The sequence below is a fragment of the Caretta caretta genome, chromosome 2, assembly GCF_965140235.1.
Source record: "Caretta caretta isolate rCarCar2 chromosome 2, rCarCar1.hap1, whole genome shotgun sequence".
In the NCBI taxonomy this organism is placed as follows: Eukaryota; Metazoa; Chordata; order Testudines; family Cheloniidae; genus Caretta; species Caretta caretta.
The window spans coordinates 191,924,690-191,947,339 of record NC_134207.1 but is presented as its reverse complement, the minus strand read 5'-3'; the positions used below and the strand labels follow the sequence as shown (position 1 = coordinate 191,947,339).

Below are 22,650 nucleotides of genomic sequence, written 5' to 3'. Positions count from 1 at the left end.
TCCATCTCTAATTTCTTTGCTTAAAAGAAAGGCATGAAAACTTTAGACAAAATCTTACATTGGGATTGTGTGCATATGCTTTGCTCTTTATTTAATCACTGTTAGTATTAAAAGTAAAGTAACTGAATATTTATTATTTGCTCCTGTTTAAGTTATATATAATGTTGCTGATGAACAAAGTTGCATTTACTTATTCCAGCTCTATTCTGACCTATTAGAAAAAAGAAAGCAAAGGAACTCCACTGAACCATTGCACAACTTGCCATTTAAATAAAATGAAAACAGAAATCTTACTAGTTTTTCTATAGATTTCATGTCCTGGCCAAATTTCAACTCAGATAATTGCATTGTAACTGCCTAAATTCCCCTTGCATGTGTTTATTTTTCCACTTCCCATCCAGAAATACTAGTTTTCCAGCCCATATCCATTAATTATTTTTTTATATTCCCTGTATATTAAGTAACTCATTTTGTAGATTATGGGGACAAATGTGTATTGGGGTAATCGTGTATGCATATTTTCCTTTGTTACAAGTACATAACTGGGAGATATACGTTTCAAAGACCCCCCCATCCCCATCTTCTCATGATCATAAGGAAGAACAACCACCTGGGGATGATTTGGCTGATATGGACTTGCTTTTTGTTTTTGAAAGCCCATATCTTCTGAAGTTTTGATTAGTTTTTACTATTCTCTTTTTTATTCTCTTTGATTTGTTTCATTTAACAAAGCATCCCAATTTGTATCATGTGAATTATGGCAGTGTAATGTTTTCTGGGTATGGCTAGATGTCTTTTGATTGTATATACAGTACTTTTCCTCTAAACTGCAATATATCAGAATAAAAACAAAACTGGCTGTATAATACAGCTGGTAAGTAGAGGCCACTTTATGTGTGGGGGAGGGCAAAAGATGGCACAAAACAAGAGTGAAACTCCCCTTATCCATTCAGCTGTTCCCAACAATGAAATACGTCTGCATCTGGAGTGAATTGAAACACATACAGCTGCATCTGGAGTAGAGTGGGAATTTATCTATAGAGGAGGGCAAAAGCTGTTATAAAATAAGAGTAAAAGTCTCCTTGAAGCACAGTCAGCCTCCTGGTACGGGGAGTATAACTGGTGCCTTTTTCTGCCACCAGTGTGAATTTGGCCCATATAGCTAGGTAGGTAGATCAGATATATAATGCAGCTTCTGCTCTAGTTCTTCTGTTTGAAAGCTACTGAAATATAATGTAAGGTAATATTATTTTATTTCTTACTCATCTAGAATAGTATAAAGATAATTTCTTTAGAATAGCAGGTGCCCATTGTCCTGCCTAATTAGATTCTGAGTAAGGGCTTGGATGCTAAAGGCCACATTCTGCACTCAATTTACATCTGTGTAATATGATGTAAGTCAGTGTAGCTCTGCTGTTTTACACCAGTGGAGGATCTGGCCCTTAATATTTTATTGTTCGGCTACTGTGGATAGAAGATGTATGTTCTCGCGTGATGACGATGTAGGTGATGGCTTTGCAAGGCCGTACCGAGTAGGTTGACAAGAGTGGCGTGGTAGTGTTAGATATAGAGAAGAACAATGCTTATTCTGCAAAAGGCCTAATTCTCTTCTCACATAAGTTTTACATTGCTAAAATCGCATTGACCTCAGTAAAGTTCCTCCTGATTTCCATTGGCATAAATAGGAGTAGAACTGGGTTTTAATAAAAACGGAAAATGAGGAAGAGTATATTACAAACACACACTCATTGTAGTCCTCATGTGAGACTCCTGTGGTGCTTCTCTGCTATTACTGAAAAATACACTCACATTTAATTTCTGGGCTCGCCAAACTGTATCCGTCTTATCATTTCATCTTTACAACAAAGTGATTCATCTAAGTGACAAAAATGGATAGAGCGATGAAAATTTAAAGCCATGTACTCTTATTTTTGGCTCAAAGTGCCACTTTACATTCATATCAATTTCACAGCTGAAAGGTCACGGTAAGCAAGAGGGGAACAAATGTTTATTATTTTTTCAAAAGTATTTATGAACCCATGCATGCAAACACAGTTAACCCACCCATGGTATATTTCTAAATAGGGAAAGGAATATGAAGACTCTGAATAGGGTAAAATCTAACCTGGGATTGAAAGGACAAAGCTCTTTTCTCTGTTACACCAGAGGAAATCCAGAATATTTCTTCAGATAATAATTACTCCAGATTTATACTGGTGTAAAAGAACAGAATTTGGCCCACAGAGCATGTACAAGGAGGTGCACAGTTCCTGTATACAGTGAAGGATTCATGCACACTGTTGTCCAGGGCTGATTTGTGGATGTGTTAGTATCAGTAGATCTCCTGCTGCTATGAATCCTCTGATTCTCCCTTCTCCTCCACCCCCTTCCACCTCATCCCTGTGGGGCTCTGGGGCCATGGAGCCTAATTCAACCTCAGTTCTGCAAAGCACATGCTTAAATTTAATCATGTACTTAAAACCATCTGTATTAAATTAAAGTTAAGCACATGCTTAAAGATTTTTCTGAATTTGGGCCTTAGGCTGCAGTGCTGGCTGCAGAGATGCCCAGTTCCAACTCTGCAGCCTGGGGGGAAGAATTTCTTCCTTCTTTACCCCTCATTAGATCTCCAGTACCTAGATACATTATTTGGACTGAGTGCTGAAGAGGGCTTGTCCCTTTGTTTTCATAGATTAATAGATTATAAAGCCAGAAGGGACCACTGTGATTATAAAACCAGAAGGGACCACACTGTGATCATCTAGCCTGATCTCCTGTATAATGCAGTCCACAGGACTTCCCTGAATCAACTGCTGTTTGAGCTAAAGCAGATCTTTTAGAATAACATCCAATTTTGATTTTAAAATTGGCAGTGATGGAGAATCCACCAGGACCCTTAGTAAATTGTTCCAATGGCTAATTACACTCACTATTAAAAACGTGTGCCTTGTTTCCAGTCTGAATTAGTCTAGCTTCAACTTCCGGCTATTGGATTGTGGCTCTGCTAGATTCAAGAGCCCATTATCAAATTTTTGTTCCCATGTAGGTACTTATAAATTGGATCCAATTGCTCCTTAACCTTCTCTTTGTTAAGCTAAATAATTTGAGCTCACCACTATAAGCACATATTCCAATCCTTTAATCATGCTTGTGGCTCCTCTCTGAACCCTCTCCAATGTGTTAACATCCCATAAGGCTCTAAGGGTCATCAGTTTCAAAGGGTGTAGAACCTGATGCTGTGGGGGACCTTGGGCTCCGACACTCCCTTGTCACCACCAAGGGAGACAGACAAAGTAACACTTCACTAATCTTGAAAGGTCAGGTCTCACAGCAAGTCCTGTCAGGACACCCAAGGTCTGGGGCATCTGATTGGCTTGCACACACTATTTCAGCCAGAAAGAGACCCAGGTGGGTTGCCTGAGCAACTGCATAGGCTCCCGGTGGCTGCCACATTGGACCCCACTCTTTGCCTGTCTCCTGCAATCTGCATCCAGTCTTGTTCTGGTTCCTGCTCTGCTCCCATTCTGTTCCTACTTACTGCCTTGCTCCTACTCCATGTCTGATCCTTGCCTTGTCTCTGGTTCATGACCTTATGCCTCGCTCTTGACCATGGGCTCTGACCCTTGGCTCAACTCCTGACTCTGACTCCAGTTCTGACCATTGGCTTGACTCCTGACCATTAGGCCAGACCACCTATGTTCCAGTTCCTAACAGTTGCCAAGACCTGCTTAGGCTTCACACTTCATGGTACCTGAATGGAGGAGGAGGGCTTGCTGCTACCCAGCAGTTCCCCCCGGCCCTAGTCCTCCAGAAACAAGTTAACTAACTTCAGACCAGGAATCTAGCACTGTGGACTCAAGTGACTCAATTTTCAGCAGAGGATCAGTTGCTCCACAAACAACTTGCTCATTCCTACGGAGAAATTGCCACACTCCAGGCTTCGGGGGGACCTCCTTCACTCAAGCAGGATCCCTCAGTTCTCCTACCTGAATGCTTTGATGGTGATCACCAGAAGTTTAGGGGATTTTTGAGCCAGCGCCATTTGCTTTTCGTACTCTGTACTCACTTGTAACCACATAGACCAGGCAAAATAGATGAGCCTACTTACAGGGGAACTGTTGCACAGGGCTTTGCCCCTTTTGGAGCAGGGCAATCCACTTTTTGACAAAATAGGATGATTTTTTGGAACCATTCTCTGCTATATTTGATAACCTATATTGAGACTGTACTGCTGATGCAGTGCTGTGTAAGCTTAGGAAAGCACTGTCAAATTACAAAGGATGAATATAAACAAATAACACAAGTATGTAGGGACAAAATTAGTAATGCCAAGGCACAAAATGAAATTAAACTAGCTAGAGACATAAAGGATAACAAGAAAACATTCTACAAATACATTAGATTCAAGAGGAAGATCAAGGACAGGGAAGGCTGTTACTCAATGAGGAGAGTAAAACAATAACAGAAAATGTGGAAATGGCAGAAGTGCTAAATGACATTTTTGTTTGTTTTCACCAAAAAGTTTAGTAGCAATTGAACATCTAACTTAATGAATGCCAGTAAAAATGAGGTAAGATCAGAGGCTAACGTAGGGAAAGAACAAGTTAGAAATTACTTAGAAAAGTTAGATGATTTTAAGTCACCAGGAACTGATGAAATATATCCTAGAATACTCAAGCAGCTGACGGAGGCGATGTCTGAGCCATTAGTGATTATCTTCGAAAAGTCATGGAAGATGGGCGAGATTCCAGATGACTGGAAAAGGGCAAATATAGTGGCAATCTATAAAAAGGGGAATACGGATAACCCGGGGAATTACAGACCAGACATCTTAACTTCAGTACCTGGAAAGACAATGGAGCAAATAATTAAGCAACCAGTTTGCAAATACCTAGAAGATAATAGGGTGATAAGTAATGGCCTGGATTTGTTAAGAACAAATCATGTCAAATCAACCTAAAACTTTCTTTGACAGTGTAACAAACTTTGTGGATAGGGGGAAGTGGTAGATGTTGTATATCTTGACTTTAGTAAGGCCTGTGATACTGTATCACATTACCTTCTCATAAACAAACTAGAGAAATGCAATCTAGATGGAGTTACTATAAAGTAGGTGCATAACGGGTTGGATAACCATTCCCAGAGAGTAGTTATCGGTGGTTCCCAGTCAAGCTGGAAGGATATACATTAACTCCTCACTTAAAGTCATCCCGGTTAACGTTGTTTCATTGTTACGTTGCTGATCAATTAAGGAATATGCTCATTTAAAGTTGTGCAGTGCTCCCTTATAACATTGTTTGGCAGCCACCTGCTTTGTCCACTGCTTGAAGGAAGAGCAGCCCGTTGCAGTTGGAAGTTGCAGCCCGTTGGAACCAGGGTGGACCGGCAGCCCCCCTATCAGCTCCCTGCTCCCCTAAGTTCCCCGTGCAGCAGCCGCCCAGCAGGCTATCCATTGCTGGCAGTTCAGCTGTCCCTCCCCCCACTGCCATGTGCTGCTCCTGCCCTCTGCCTTGGAGCTGCTCCCGGGAGCCTCCTGCTTGCTGTGCAGGGGAGAGGGGAAGATGGAGCTAATGTCAGGGTGTCCTCCTCCCCCCTACTCCTGCCCCCCGCTTACCCCTTCTCCATATAGAGCAGGTTGGGAACACAACAGGGCTCAGGATGGAGAGAGCTTGCTGGCCGCAGCTGCTGTCTCAACTTCCTGATCTTTTTAAATGTACTTGAGTGGTGTCAGTGTACTTAAAGGGGCAATGCGCATCTCTCTCTCTCACACACACACAGGGTGTGTGTCTCTGTCTGCCATGCTGTCTCCCCTCCCTCCGTTCCTGCTGCCTTGTAGCGTGTGAGGCTACATTAACAACAATGTGTTAACCCTTGAGGGCTCAGCCGAGTGCTAGTTCATCATTTAGCAGTAAGGCATCCCCTGGGAAATATCCCACCCTCTTCCACCCTCTGACTTCAACACCTCAACCAAGCTTCACAATCATCATTGCTGTGTACAGTATTAAATTGTTTGTTTAAAACTTATACTGTGTGTGTGTGTGTATATATATATATATATATATATATATATATATATATAATAGTTTTTTTGTCTGTTGAAAAAAATTTCCCTGGAACCTACCCCCCCCGCCCCCATTTACATTAATTCTTAAGGGGCAAATTGGATTTGCTTAACATTGTTTTAGTTAAAGTCACATGTTTCAGGAACATAACTACAATGTTAATCGAGGAGTTACTGTATCAAGTGGGGTCCCGCAGGGATCAGTTCTGGGTCTGGTTCTGTTCAATATCTTCACAAATTATGTAAATTCAGTAACTCCCCACTTAACATCCTCTCACTTAATGTTGTTTCAATGTTACGTCCCTGCTCCATTACAGAACATGCTCGTTTAAAGTTGTGCAATGCTCCCCTATAACGTCGTTTGGCCACCTGCTTTGTCCACGGCTGGCAGCCCCCCATCAGTTCCCCTATGCCACCCCTCCCAGCACCTCCCACCCGCCGGTGGACCCCGTGGATCAGCACCTTTCCCCTGCTCCCCCCTCCTCCTGCCCGCGGCAGTCAGCTGTCTTGTGGCGTTCAGAAGGCCGGAGGCAGGGGAGCGAGGGGAGAGGCTGCGCCTCGCATTCTCTCTCCTCCCCACAGCCTCCTGAATGCCACAAACCAGCTGATTGCCGTGGGCAGGAGGCAGGGGAAGGAGGTGGGAGGCTGCGCCGCGTCCTCGCTCCTCCCCACAGCCTCCTGAACCCTGCAAACCAGCTGATTGCCGCAGGCAGGAGGCTGGGGGAGGGGAGGAGCAAGGGCGCAGAGTAAAGGGGGAGGAGGTGGAGTGGGGGGGAGAAGAGGCGGGTTAAGGGAGGGGTATTGGGAGAAGGGGTGGAGGTTAAGTCAGAGGACATTAAGTGGGAAGTTACTGCATTAAATTGCTTGTTTAAAATTATTTAAAACCTATACCTGTATTAAATTGCTTGTTTAAAATGTATATAATGCCTTTTGTGTGGCAAAAAAAAAAAATTCCCTGGAACCCAACCCCCCTATTAATTCTTATGGGGAAATTGGATTAGCATTTTTCAGGAACATAACTACAAAGTTAAGTGAGGAGTTACTGTAATGGCATAGAGAGTACACTTATAAAGTTTGCAGACGATACCAAGCTGGGAGGGGTTGTAAGTGCTTTGGAGCATAGGATTGTAATTCAAAATGATCAGGACAAACTGGAGAACTGAAGTAGATAGGATGAAATTCAATAAGGACAAATGTGAAATACTCCGCTTAGGAAGGACCAATCAGTTGCACACATACAAAACTGCCTAGGAAGGAGTACTGCGAAAGGGATCTGAGGATCATCGTGGATCACAAGTTAAATATGAGTGAACAGTGTAACACTTGCAGAAAAAAAGCAAACATCATTCTGGGATGTATTAGCAGGAGTGTTGTAAGTAAGACACGAGAAGTAATTCTTCAGTTCTACTGCACGCCTCAGCTGGAGTATTAGGCCTCAGATGGAGTATTGTGCCCAGTTCTGGAAAATTGGAGAAAGTCCAGAAAAGAGCAGCAAAGATGATTACAAGTTCAGAAAACGTGACCGATTAAGGAAGATTGAAAAAATTGGGTTTGTTAAATCTGGAGAAGAGAAAACTTAGAGGGGACATGATAATAGTTTTCAAGTACATAAAAGGTTGTTACGGATGAGGGAGAAAAATTGTTCTCCTTAACATCTGAGGATAGGACAAGAAGCAGTGGGTTTAAATTGCAGGAAGGGACGTTTAGGGTGGACATTAGGAAGAATGTCCTAACTGCCCAGGTGGTTAAGCATTGTGATAAATTTCCTAGGAAGGTTTTGGAATCTCCATCATTGGAGATTTTTAAGAGCAGGTTAGACAAACGCCTGTCAGGGATGGTCTAGAGATAATACTTAGTCCTGCCTTGAGTGTAGGGGACTGGACTAGAAGACCTCTTGAGTTGCCTTCCAATCCTAAGACTCTATGATAGGCCTACCACCACATATGCCACTCACTATTGGCAACTGGCGGCAGATGTGGAATGGAATGATATGGCCCAGTTACATCAGTTCCAGTGGGGCTTGAGTGAAGAGGTGAAGGACAAGTTGGCGCACATCGAGAGCCTCTCCCAACTGAATTCTTTCATCAGCCTAGCTCACCACATAGACATCCGATTATGAGGGAGAAAGGAGAAGAAAAGCTTTGGTCCACCATTGCAACCGCACATGGAACCAAAGCCCCGCCTACCAACACCTGAGTCAATGGAGACTGACCTAAGCCACTGCCTGACCCCGGAATAAAGAGAATGATGATGTCACTAGAATTTGTGTTTCTACTGCAGGGCTTCCAGACATGCCCTCACCTCCTGTTTGATCAGAAAGCTGCTGGGAAACAAACAGGCCTAGGCATGGTAAGAGTAACTGGCTTGGGTACCGTTAATTTTTCCCACCCCAGTACTGCCTCTTGATGGGCCACCCACAAATTAACTGAGACCAAAAGGGCTTCTCCACATCTCCAAGTTCCAATATAAATAAACATCCTTGATCTAGCTACGTCCATCCCCCTCCAATGGGCTCTGATCAACTCCAGGGCCATAGACAATGCTATCAGTGTTGAGGTAGCATGAGCCTTGCACATCCCCTTCCAGCCCAAGGGCACACCAGATTTTGTAGAAACTATTGATGAGTCCCTCTGATCTTCAGGTCCAGTGACCCAAGAAACTGTTCTTTTAGAGATCAACCACTAGGAGGTCGTGCAACTAAATGCAATCCATTCACTGCACTTTCCCCTAATTCTTGGCATTACTTGGCTGCTGCAGCATGACCCTGTTATTTTCTGGCGGGAGAAGATTTTTCTTCCAAATATTGTCAAAAGGTCTGCCTGCAACCTGCCAACTCCCAGTCTCCAACCCCATGTTTGGAGCACCAGCAGAATGGAAAAGTTTCACCAGGATCATCCCAAGGTGACAGGCCCAGTGCTACCCCAGAAGGGAGTGTGCCTGAAGAAGGTGGTGGTGTAATGAAAGTGAAAGAGTGAAAGGCCTCAGTTTTGACAGGTCTAGCACCCAGGCTGCAGGGGGCATAGATCTCCAACACTCCCCTGTCATGACAAAGGGAGACAAAGCAACACCTCATTAATCTTGGAAGATCCGGTCCCACAGGAAGTCCTATCAGGATGCCCAAGGACTAGGGCATCTGATTGGCTCACACTCAATGCTTAAATCAGGAAATGACCCACATGGATTGTCCAAGTAATTGTGAAGACTCTGTTGCATTGGACATTTGCTCATTGTGTTCTGCGTCCAACTGTTCCCGGTTCCTGCTCTGCTTCTGTTCTGCTCCTAGTTCCTGCCTTGCTCCTACTCTGTGTCTGATCTTTGCCTTATCTCTTGTTCCTGTCCTTACCGTCACTCCTGATCATTAGCTCTGACTCTGGCTCTGATCCTTGGTTCAACTTCAGATTTTGACTCTGGCTCTCTTTATCGAGCCAGACTGCCTACATCCCAGTTCCTAACACATCTTTCTTGAATTGAGGGTACCAGGGCTGGATGCGATATTGCAGTAACAGCCACACCAGTTTCAAATAAAGAGGTAACATACCCTCTCTACTCCTACTCAGTATTCCTCTACATCCAATGTAAAAAACACTTAAAGTGCAGAATCTATCCTTGCTTCTCACCATAAACTCTCAGAAGATCTATTGAGGATCTTGGCATTAGCGGTTTTCTTTTGTTCTAATCACTTTTCAATTGTTACAAAGTTTTAATCTCTCACCTTTGTCCATCAGTCAGCTCCATTCACCTAGTTTCTCTGTTTTGTAATCTATTCCCTTTTTATTTTTGTATACTCCACTGATTATAATATTTTAAATTCATTAACTTAATAAATATGTTGCAATATATTACATCTGGCAACCCCCTGATTTCATTATAATTCCAAAATAGCAAAGTACATTACAATAATTGCATACATTATTTCTATATTTCCATTGCTAATTGTAAGGTTTGGATGTATTGCTTTGAATTTCAAGTGGATAAAGTTTCAACTGAATCTAAATAAGAAATTCTCACACCTACAAAGCAAATGTAGTTAATGGTTAAATTTTTCACTCTAGTTTTTCATAAGCCTTGTTGGATAATTTTTAAATATGTTGTACCTAACTGAAAGAGAGGAGCAAAGACTTAAACATTTTAGGCCACATTTTTAAAGGGTCTCCGTTGTGAGCATACACCATCTGAGTTATGGCTGCATGCATATTAGGGAACCGCACACTAAAAGTAATTACCCAAGATGTGATCTCAGAGATAGTCACAAATATCAAATGGCTTTAGAAAATATCACAATTTGCTTCTTGACTCTGGACATAAACTATAATAGAATAATCGTTATAATAATTAATTGTTAAGCACACCTCTGTGTGATTAGCATAGTATCCTCATAACCATAAAGACTACAGTATGGATATGTCCTTGTGATTCCATAGTTAAGGTTACATTACAGTTTCTACTCTGTGCCACCCACTGCAGGAGCCCCAGCCATAAGGGCAGAATGGGTTGTGGCCTGGACGTTGCTACACCCCAGATATTCCCTTGTCATGTAAAAACCTAACTTGCACGGGGGCCAAGCTGGCCTTCTGCAGCCCCATTGTAGAGGAAACACATGCTGCCCCTACACTGGGTTCAGCACTGGTGTAGGGATGAATTCCTCCCAAGGAGCAGCTCTGTTGAGCTAGATGGTAGTTTAAAACAGTCACTTTTCAGAGCAGAGCCACACTTTAAAATAACTATGTCCAAAAGCTAATCTTGGGGTGGGCAAATGGGGCACAACATTTTGATTAGCTAGTTCTGTGTAATGTAATTAAACTATTACTAAAGAGGAAGAAAAGAATGAAATCAATAGAGGCCAAATTCATCCTTCTCTGTGGGTTTTAGTAGCATTACAGTAAGGATCAGTTTGGTCCATTGAGAATATTATATGCAAATGAACTTGGAATATAAACATAAGAATGGCCATACTGGGTCAGACCAAAGGTCCATCTAGCCCAGTGTCCTGTCTTCCGACAGTGGCCAGTGCCAGGTGCCGCATAGGGAATGAACAGAACAGGTAATCAAGTGATCCATCCCTTGTCATCCATTCCCAGCTTCTGAAAAACTTCACTAGATATAAGAGGAATGAAACTATTAAAAAGCCAATATAATAACATAATGACAATATTGTAATTGTTATAAAAACAATGCAACTTTACTTAAAAGATGTGGCTGTGTTTACTGTCTACAGTGTGTGTTAAGTACTGCATTTATGATGCATCATAAATGTGTGAATCTGATCCATTCTATGTGACTGCTACTGTTCCAATAGACCAGGGGTTCCCAAACTTGGGTCATGGCTTGTTCAGGGTAAGCCCCTGGTAGGCCGTGAGACGCTTTGTTTACCTGAGTGGTGTCTGCAGGTACGGCCGCTCACAGCTCCCAGTGGCCACGGTTCATCGTTCCCAGCCAATGGGAGCTGCGGGAAGAGGTGGCCCTGTCTGTGCTGCTTCCCGCAGCTCCCATTGGCCAGGAACGGCAAACCGCGGCCACTGGGAGCTGTGAGCGGCTGTACCTGCGGACGCTCAGGTAAACAAAGCATCTCATGGCCCACCAGGGGCTTACCATGAACAAGCCATGAACCAAGTTTGGGGAATTCCTGCAACAGATCCTAGAAGATATCCCTTATTTACTGCTTGAAAATGGCACATTTGAATGGAATCTGGGGAGGAGGTAACTGCCTTCCCAAAATAGCAGCTAGTTATTTGATACATAAAGACTTCCTCCTTCACACTCACTGTCATCAAACTGAGACTGATAGTAGCAGGTAGTCTCTGCTATTTACAATAGTCATACAAAGGTATTTAAAAGTTTTCTCTGACTGATCAAAAAGTTGAAAATAACCCCAGGACTAAGCATAGCTTTTAATATAGTTTTGTGGTTAGTTTTCCTTTAATGAGATGTACAGCACTTGCTGTGTTTTCTGCAGGACACTACGCACGTTATAGGGCAACCTTTGAAATAATTGGATCTCCTCATGCATAAAGGAAATGGTTTCCAAAGACTTTTACTGAGTCTCCTCTGTTATCTTCATCTTCAACCTTATACTGTTGTTTCTCCCCCCGGCACCATCCTCACAAGCATTTCTGAATATTCAGAACTCATATGGGAGATTATGAGGCTATAGGACCTTCGAGCTGATCTTGAACGGCAGCCACACACTCATCCATACCACTGCTGCCTCACTATTTCTGGCTTTTCAATGCCCACTCTGAATAGAGCCGGTCAGGAAATTATTTGGTTCGCCCCCACCAAATGGTGATGAAAACCATCATTTCCATTTTTGTTGCCATTTTTCTGCAGAAGGTTTTGGGATTTTATCAGAAAATCTATTTTTGTTTGCCTTTTGTTGCCCCAAACAAAACAAAACAAAATTGCTTCAGCTGAAATTCTGTTTTTTTTTTGTTTGTTTGAAAAAAGGCACGTCTAACATGGCCATTTCTCACGGAGATTTTCCATATTGATGATAAAGCTATTTTTCACTAGAAATATTTTGAACAAAATAACTATAACTGTGAGTCATAAGAAAACTCCAAAAAGCTCTGACTCATTTTAGAGCAAAATGTTACGTGAGCTCAGTTATTTCAGATAGGTTCTCATCTGCAGAGACATTCTTGCTAGGACACCAAACTATGTGGTTCTAAATTCCATTCTGACTTACACTCCATGCAACTCCATTAACTTAAGAGGCACTGCACAGGAGGTAAATCAGCACTAAACAAAGCCCACTGTAGATAAACGAAAGCTCTTTCCTGCTGTTAATTCTGTATACCAAAGTAAAAAACACCTATTCTTTTTTTGTATTCCTGATCCTTGTGTTACTATGGAATTCTGTCTGTGATTTGCTATTGTTTTTGTTCTCCGTCCTAGAAATGAGGGATAGAAAAAACCCATTGGATCATCCAGTTCATTTCCTTGCCAATACACCTTTCTTTGTCCCCACTATATATTTGCTAGTGTTTTTGAGTGTTTTTTCCAGTCTAGCATTAAAAGTTCCAAGCAATGGGGCTTCCACCTCTTTCTTCCCTGTGGGATGCTGTTGCACAGCCTCATAAGGTATATTGCTCTCTTGAAGTCAATGGGAACTTTATGTACATAGCACCTCTCAGTGGCCTAAACTGCAAAAAAAAACCAAAACAAAACAAACAAACAAAAAAACACCCCAAGCCCTGTGTCTACAGACTCGGGCTCACACTACGATGTTAAAAATAGCAGTGTAGATGGACCTGCTCAGGCTCTGAGACCCACCCACCTCACTGGGTTTTAGAGCCCAAACAGGAATATCTACGCTGCTATTTCTAGCACAAGGCCGAGCCTGTAGACCTGGGCTTGGAGTCTCACTGCCACAGGTATTTTGCATGTAGAAGGAAGAGTAAATATACTGCAGGTGCTTGGGGGGGTGGATATGCATTCATGTGCTCAAACAGATAATTGTGTGCATATTATATATATGGATAATGGTAGATACTTGGTTTATGGAGCAACACACAAACCCTGATTTTTATAAAGATTCCTGGAGAGATCCATGATCTCAAAATCCAAATGTTGGATTAAAAACTGTTATACCAATTTTAAAAACCGGTGACCAAACAAATTTTGGATATCTGGGATTTACCCTCGTACCGTTCACAAGCCTTTACTCCATCTGGGGGTTGGGCACAACATGGAAGTGATAACCCCAGAAGGAAACTGTGATATGCCTGATATTGCATGTGCATATAAGCTTAACTTTCCATGGGGGAAAAATGACAAACCCCATTTTTACAGGTGGTTATACTCTCTCAACGTGATCCTTTGAAATGTGCCTTCATGTGCTGAACATCTTGTATATTTTTTTCATGCTTGTGATGACTGAGAATAACATACCACAGTTTGGGTCATTCTCTACACCGTTTCGTTTCCTTGTTTACAAATCATTAAGACATTGATTTTCTTTCCTTAGGCAAAGGATCAGGAGTACATCATGCCACAGATTTAAATTGCATGAGAAGCTCTCAGCTTCCGATCTGAAAGTCACTTTTTGCCTGATTCTGAGCTGCTCTAAGGGCCAAAAGGTGCTCAGTGAAAGGCTGTAATACATGGCAGCCTCCTGCTGCTACTTGTGGACTGCTCTGTAGCCTGGAGCAATCTAGAATCACCACAGTGGTATGCACTATAGAGACACTCCTCTTGTCCCTGGCTCTACCTCCAGTACGCCTGCCGCAGCAGGGCTTGCAATGGAGGGGCAGCATAGGGCTATCTACTGTGACCCTATATAGGACCTGCGCCAGGGAAATGCTTCTCTGGTTCCTTGGGGGCTGTTATGGCCCCATACAGCAACAATGACATGGTGGCATATAGAGAGCGCAGTGGGGTGAGAATCTCCCCTCCAGTGCTGCAAGGTTCATTTCCAATTTAAGATCAGAGCATGACCTGTGAGGAAGATTCTAGCTTGTTCCTGTGTTTCAGAGGCATTGCGAGGCAATGAGGGGTATACGATGTGATACTTTTTAAGGGCCATGTTCTCAAAGGTTCCTCACCCTATCCTTTGTTAGTGTGCATTATCACTTGTGCGGTCATGTAGAATTTACATGTCCTAGGATCCATTTATGGATGCAAAGAGAACACAAATGTGTTTATGTGCATAAGTTCAACCATGTGAGTGCGCAAGTGATAGTCCACAAAACGTGTGCTCACACTAATGTGCAAAACTTGTATGCACAAAGTCGCATGCACATAAATGGAGGCCAGGTTTTGAGAATTGTATCCTAAATGTTGTTCAGTTTCCCCAAGGTTTTCATTCATAGACATGGAAAAAGTGCCATGTTTTGTAATGAATATTTTCAGATCTGGGGTGATGGGAGAGTTGTTTTCCTTTGATCCTGGTGAGGTTTTTGATAATCTATAGCAGCTTGCAGATAAGGATCTCACTGTATTTTGTGAAGATTGGTAAACTGAGGCACAGAGAGGTTAAGGCCCAGCTCCTCAATGGTATTTAGCTGCCTAACTCCCATTGTTTTCAATGAGAGTTAGGTCCCAAAATACCCTTGAGAAACTAAGCCGAAGTGACTAGCCTAAGATGATCACAGTGAGAAAGTATCTTGGAGAAGAAGAATTCTCAGTAGGTCTTCTGACATCCTGTCCCAGGCTCTAACTGCTTCTTTATGTTAATAGAGGCTCCCTAAAAAAAACCTACTGACAACAAGATTACATTCTTTTTACTGTCCATTACAGATGTGCATCTACTAGTTACAGTCCTATGGTAGGGCACAGCCACCATAGATTTTTTTTTTTAATATATAAATGAACTCACCCATTGGCTCTTAAATGCATGGGAGCTTCTGAATGCAATATTAATACATTAGTTATAAGCCTGGCTTCAGGGTAAGAGAAAATTAAATCTATTAATCAAGGAGTGTTTTTTACCTCACTGAAGGAAACTGCTGTTGTCACAAGGGGATCATACTACCTAGAGAAGGCGCTTAGCAATTTGGCAAACAAAATCATACAAGTTTTTACATTCTCTGTTTTCTGCAAAGTTTATCTTTTTGCAAAATGAATTAATTTATAGTTAGGGCCCTACCAAATTCATGACTATGAAAAACACATCATGGACTGTGAAATCTGGTCTCTTGCGTGCTTTTACTCTATACTATACAGATTTCACAGGGGGAGACCAGGGTTTCTCAAATTGGGGGTCCTGACCCAAAAGGGAGTTGTGGGGGGGTCACAAGGTTATTTTAGGTGGGTTGCAGCATTGCCACCCTTACTTCTCCACTGCCTTCAGAACTGTTTGGCCAGAAAGCAGCGGCTGTTGGCTGGGCACCCAGCTTGGAAGGCAGCGCCCTGCCAGTAGCAGCACAGAAGTTAGGGTGGCAACACCATCCCATGCCGCCCTTACTTCTGCACTGCTGCCCTCAGAGCTGGGCAGCCGGAGAGTGGCGGCTGCTGACTGAGAGCCCAGTTCTGCAGGCAGCAGCGCAGAAGTAAGGGTGGCCGCACCATCCCATCCTTCCTTCTGCGCTGCTGCTGGCAGCAGCTCTGCCTTCAGAACTGGGCTCCCGGCCAGCAGCCGCCGCTCACCATTGCCCAGCTCTGAAGGCAGGGCCGCTGCCAGCAGCAGTGCAGAAGTAAGGGTAGCAATACCGCAACCCCCCTACAATAACCTTGTGACCCCCCCCCCCCACTGACTCCCCTTTGAGTCAGGACTCCTACAATTAAAACACTGTGAAATTTCACATTTAAATAGCTGGAATCATGAAATTAAGTATTTTTAAAATCCTATGACACTGAATTTGACCAAAATGGACAGTGAATTTGGTAGGGCCCGACTTACAGTTTAATTTGATAAAATTACAGCATTCATTGCACAACCCTAAATGTTTTTGAGTTGATTTTTTTTGTTTGTTTTTGGTCCACCTTTTAGTATTTCAGTAGTAATAAAGAGAAATGTAAGGTATTGTTAATTATTCAGAACTACTTTCACTTGAGCTCAAACATTTACGAACATTAAGTCTCTCAGTGTCTCCATGAGGCACTGTGGTTGCTCTTAAAACTCAATTTTCTCTGTCACAGCATCTGAGATCCCACAGTTATTGTAAATGTAGGAAAATTCTGTATCATCTCAAGATAGCCTGGGTGATACTTGGTAAATATTGGGGTTTTTTAAAATATTTTTAAGGTCTCGATTACTCAAACCATCCTTATTCAGCAAAGCATTTAAACGTGTTTCACTTGAAGGAGGTGCTTTGCTGAAGTACAGCCTTCATGGGAACAACATAGCTAGTAATAGCCACATTTTCCAGATGAGGAAGTTGAGTCACAGGGACGTGAAGTGACTTGTCCTAGGGAAGCACAAGTCCGTGGCAGATCTAGAATTAGAGCACTAGTATACCTGGCTTCTAGCCAGTGCCAAACGGCAATTAACACTATAGCAGAGAAATATAATCCAGGAAGGCTAATTTCTAGTCCTTTCCTCTAATACTAGGCTGCCCGCACTGAATTATTATCATAGTATTCCACAGCTGCTCCTGAGAAGGGCTATTTCTCTGCGTACAGTATTTTAAAGGAAAATTTTTGGTATCCTACTGTCACTCAATGTCATAACAATAAATTGATATTTGAAGCTAGAAAGGGCCAAGATGCTTAACTGTAAATTACTGTAACGTCATTGTGGCTATGCTGATTTCCATCTGCAAGTCTATATTTCTTGGTCAGTCTAATCTCTTCTAAAGGAGTAACTTTTTGATGGAATGTAAACAGGGTTACTCTAAGTGGTACTACACTGACATAAAATAAACTTTAACCACAATTCATTAAAAATGATCAATGTGTTTTTAAACTGTTCCATTTGGATGGTTTAAGTAAGGATCTGAAAATAAGAGAGGCCATTGAAGAGTTGTCATTTTGATTTGAAAAAAGCTGCCTAAAGGTCATAAGAAGGAGCATCAAGGTTAAAGCTACATTTTGTCTGATGCACAAGCTGAAGGAAGCTTCCCAGCTAAAATATCTCTAATACTACGTTCCATCCCTAGTATATATTTTCTTGTTTTATATATTTGATTTGCATCCAAATGCTGACACAGCTCCACTTGGGTTTTTCAGTCTTGCAACATTTATGCAGGCAGCACAATAGCAGCATGCTTCATTGCCACAGTTTATTTGAGGGGTTTTTTAATTCTCCCCACTTTCTAAAGAAGAATGTTGAAGTGGTATTTAATTTTTCAGTGTGTGGACCTCCAAGAAAAAAGAACTTTACCAACAAAATAATTATTATTCAGTTATTGCATTGACCTGCTTCAAATTGTCTTTCTAAACAAATAGTGAGAGCCGCACTGCACTTAAAAAAACTATCTAAAATGTGGAATATACTCACTCCTTATGATAAAAAGGAAAAAAAATTGAAGATATATTATTTTATCTGGGTGGGGTGAGCAGAGACTCCTCCTTTCAATAAGGGGTTCATAATTGTATTAAGTTCATTTATATTACATGCATGTGTGCGCACACATGAATTCACTTGAACTATGTTATATATTAACTAATTCTTGGAATGTGTAGAGTTCTTTTTTTAAGGAGTTTTGCTTATTGTTCTTTAAAAAGAAAGCTCATCAATCAGTCCTGGTACTATTATGTATCTGCTCTTGTAATAGAAAACTGTTCTGCTTTCCCATCCCCTGAGTGATAATTTATCCCATTTTCACTTTACCTAAGTGGATTTTTAACACTGAATTGCTGAGACCCCAAAATTATCAAAGGGCTGGCGTCATGCCATACCCAAATCCTACTCCTGCTTCTGCATCCCTTTCAGATCTGTCTGGATTACCATTTTTGGACCTGTTTTAACTCCAGATCATTTCCAATTACTGGTAATTCAAGTACACTAAGGGCTTGTCAACACAGCACGGCAAAGTGCTCTAAAGGGTTGTGATTTGTAAAGCGCTCTAACTGCCCCATGTAACCCCTGCCAGCATGCTGTAAAAGGTACCTAGTTTGCATTAACCTAGGTACCTTTTAGAGCATGCTCTCCGTGGGAGAGTTAGAGTGCTTTACAGATCACACCCCTCTAGAGCGCTTTGTCACGTCATGTAGAGAAGCCTTTATAGGGCTGTAAATGCTCATCTACACATAGCAAACATATTTCAAGACACAAACATTTGTGGAGTGTCTAGACTAGCATTTATTGATGTTTAATTTGCATTGATTCACAACAGGACTTAAAACAAGACCCTGGAATGCAGATTTAAAAGAATTTATCTAACTACAAACTCTTACTCCATTCCAGAGATCCCTGAAGATCCACAAATCGCAGAAGAATATTATAATGATGTGTTTGATTCTTGTTCAGAAACAAGTGAAGAGGAGGAGCAGAGTGAGGAGGAGGAGAATATGGAAGTATCACAGACTGTCTCTAAAACAAATCAACAGGTATACATGCTTTTTTGTGTAAAAAGCATATGTGCAGGTGCTAATTTTTCCAGTTAAAATAGCAAATAGTAAAATACCAAAGTTTCTAATCCTGAAAGGTTACTGACTTTGAGAACTATGGGTGTTTGGTGCCTCTTGAAATCATTGGGGGGGGGGGGGGACAGGGGGGAAATGAGGGAGAGAGTGAGTGAGAAACTCTTGCATCACTTCAACATTAGGGGTAAAATTTCCAAAGGTGTCTTCGGGACTTAGGAGTCTGAGAATAAAATTTTCAAAAATGTCATGGGCACTTAGGAGCCCAAGTCTCATTGAAAGTGAATGGGCTGTAGACTCCTAAATGCCTAAGTCACTTCTGAAAGTGAGTTTTAGCTTCCTGAGTCTCTTAAGAGCTTTTGAAAATTTTATACTAGACCTTCAACCTATGTGTTGTATGCATTTGAATTATAGTATCTGTTTTTAATTTCAATTGCCAGCTCTTGATGGGACTGTGACTTTTTACATTTTTTATGGAACCAAACATACTGCTACTGATAAACAAATTATAAATAACTTCTAACTAGATGATTGCCCCAAACTGTAGTTTTCCTTCTTAAGACACAAATAAGGTTGCTTGCTATTTAGTAGGGAAATAACTGCCTTTCTAACACTGTGTTAGGGAATCAGGAATCTATGCCATCAGTTAAACTTGGGTTTAAAATGTACAAAACAGTTGTACTTCTGATCTGGACTGGAATGTCCAAGTATTAAACAGAAACCAAGGTACCATTCAAATTAAACACAAAAGAAGGTGATAGGTTTTCAATTGTGTTTTCCTGCAGAGAAAGTTTTCAACAAGAAATTGTCTTAAAAAAACTTACTGGAAATCAAAATAGTCTTAAGACTGTGAAAACAGCCCTTGATCAGATAGATATGTCCTTTCAAAGAAATGAAGCTCCTTCCCACATTGTTTTTACTGCAGATGTATGAACTTTCAGAAGCAGTATGTATATCCTGTTAAAGCTGCCGGGCAGTGATCTTACAAAGTAATAATTAGTCAATCAAAAATCAGTGGAATATGTCAGGGAATGCTTTTGATATGATTGTTCAGGATCTGTAGTCTGCAGGGGCTACGTAGACTGAATCTAACCGTGGTGCATAAGCCACTCAGTTGCTTGAAAAAATCCATCATAATGCACTCCCAAAAATATACTATTGCTCACTTTCATAGCCCTTACTGTATTTTTCTTCTCAGCGCCACGCTGTGTTTTCATTTGACTTTCATCCACGGTGTCAGGGAGTTCTAGCATAAAGTGCCAGTCAGTAGTGGTTTTGAACGTGAAGACGGCTCCTTAGAATTAACAAAAGGCAGCAGATATAAATAGAGTTCTTACTAATGCAGAGTAAATTAGGGATTGGCAGTCAGATGCAGGCAGAGTGGCGTTAGTCATTCCTTGGTGATTCAAAAGTCAATGACAAGACCTAGTGTTGCAGCTTCGGAGAAACGTTTAATTGACACCCCTTGCCAGATTCTGACCCCCCCATCTGCATACGCCTGTTTGTTTTCCCCTACAGTGCACGCACACAGATCCTGTTCACATTATGGAAAGATGCGTGTGCATAATGAGAAGAGAGCACACCCTGTAATATCCACTTTTTTAGCACTGCCTCTGTCAAAGAAGTAACTTCTTTTTTCCTTTGGTTTCCCCCCTATACCAGCATCCTGGTTGTGGCAGAGGCTGATCCCGTTTCAGAATCTTGTTAATACAATCAAACTTTCACTTTTCAGGGGGGAAAAATGCTGAATTTTAAATTTTCCATTTTACAAGTGAAGAATTGGGAACTGGGCCTGATCCAAAGCCCACTGAGGTTAATGGGAGTCTTTCTATTGACTTCACTGGACTTTGGGTCACACCCAATATGAGTAAAACTAAAATTTTTTTGGGGTAGAATCTGCCTTCCTGGTAAATTTCAGGGACTGCTTCTGCTCCCACTGATTTTAATGGCAAAACTCCCATTGATTTCCATGGGAGTACAATTGGACCCTTAATGTGGAGTGAAGCCCTTTTGATATATCGTTCATACCCTTCCTTCTTTGAAATAACCTGAAAAAATACAACCATCAGTGAAGTGGTTTGGATGTGTGTTTTTAAATGTGTTGTACTGTCTTACCTGTGAACTCCTGCAGAGCCTTCATTCTGTAAGAAGTTTACCTTCATAGTAGCAGTAGTGGCATTGTACTTCACCGGGTAGTGGCCTGTTCAATAAATCCTTGATTACATGCATGGGGCATAACTCCATTTCACCTAAGGGAGTAGGGTATGCAGAGGAGCTCTGCATCTTGGCTGCCATTTGGGATGGGTTCAGTGTCCCAAACCTCTGCTTAATTCTCCTGCCCAAAGCCAGTTTACTCAGCTTTTTTGTGCAGGGGAGAGGGAAGATTTAACCTTTAATGAATCTGACAGTTACTTTTCCAGGCTTCTGGCTCCCTGATGATCTTATACATGTATTTGTTCAAGGAACACTGATTTTTCTAATTGCATGAGAGCTAACAAGGACAAATAGCAGGGGAATCTGAAACCTTTCTTTAAAAATCATCAGCAAAAAATGTTGCTGTTCAATAAAAGTTCCATGTTGGCTTTAATTTAGCTGAAGCAATAATGGACACACTCCATTTCAGTTGATTGAATAGAATATCAGGGTTGGAAGGGACCTTAGGTCTTGCTTCTTATGCTTGCTTTTGGTGCTAATGCTAATATAGGACTTGTCTGCAATGATTTGGTAAGGCAAAAGTCTAGTTAATTCTATACATTAGCTTCCTATTTTGAATGGTGGCTTAGACTCCAGAGCCAGGTCAGCAGCTGGTGTAAATTGCTATACCTCTGTGAGCTTCATCAGAGCTGTGCTGAATTACACCAGTGAGAACTGGACTCAACATATGAGATACAATAACAAACTTGACTTTGTTCTGCATATAAAAACCTTTGCAGTATGTTTTAATATGCCAATAAACCAGACTTGGTAGACTATGGGTGTTGGCAGACTGTGCTGTTGTCAACCCAAGAAGTGCTCCATTAGGTTCCTAATGCATGCCTTGGCATAGACTGTTGCTGTTAGAATACGATTCTTTATTTTTACATTTAACTTGTCTATGCATTCGTCCAGGATAGCTTCTATGCATGGAAGAGCCCTTCCATGTTCATTTGCAAAGCCCCTAACTGCTCCTCATTTAGGGCTTTGCCTTCTCAGCAAAATAGGTATATATTTTTTTTACATTGAGGTAACTCTCTTGATGTAAAATCTGAGTGGAGACAAGACACAGGTAGTTTTTTACTTCAGTGTAGCTAACTGAAATCAACCGTATTACCTCTCCCCTGCACTCAGCTAATTAAGATTGACCTTGACTACCTACATCGAGGCAAAAACTACAGTACCTTTGATTCACCAGGATTTTAAAAACACACCATTTTTGCAAGGAAGACATAGCTCCAAAGGGTACGTCTACACAGGGGTAAAAGACCAATGGTACCACCACATATTGCAGGGTTCAGGGTCCAGGGCTAAAAATTACTGTGGATCCATTCAGGCTCAGATTGGAGCCCAAGCTCTGGGGCCTTCCACCCTCACTGTGTCTTAGAGCTTGGACTCCAGCCTGAGCCAAATATCTACACAGCAATTTTTCA

At 41.7% G+C, this 22,650-nt stretch overlaps 1 protein-coding gene across 5 annotated transcripts in view; it reads left to right on the top strand.

The window, feature by feature from the left end:
* The window catches only part of NEK11 (NIMA related kinase 11), a 166,700-nt gene that overhangs the window by 96,934 nt on the left and 47,116 nt on the right, over positions 1-22,650 (top strand). For 4 of the 5 annotated variants that reach the window (XM_048838753.2, XM_048838755.2, XM_048838752.2 and 1 more), the window contains exon 13: positions 18,849-18,991. In XM_048838753.2, the coding sequence (XP_048694710.1) occupies positions 18,849-18,991 (143 nt within the window). The remainder of the gene's footprint in view (positions 1-18,848; positions 18,992-22,650) is intronic. The other variant, XM_048838756.2, reaches the window with a different exon arrangement.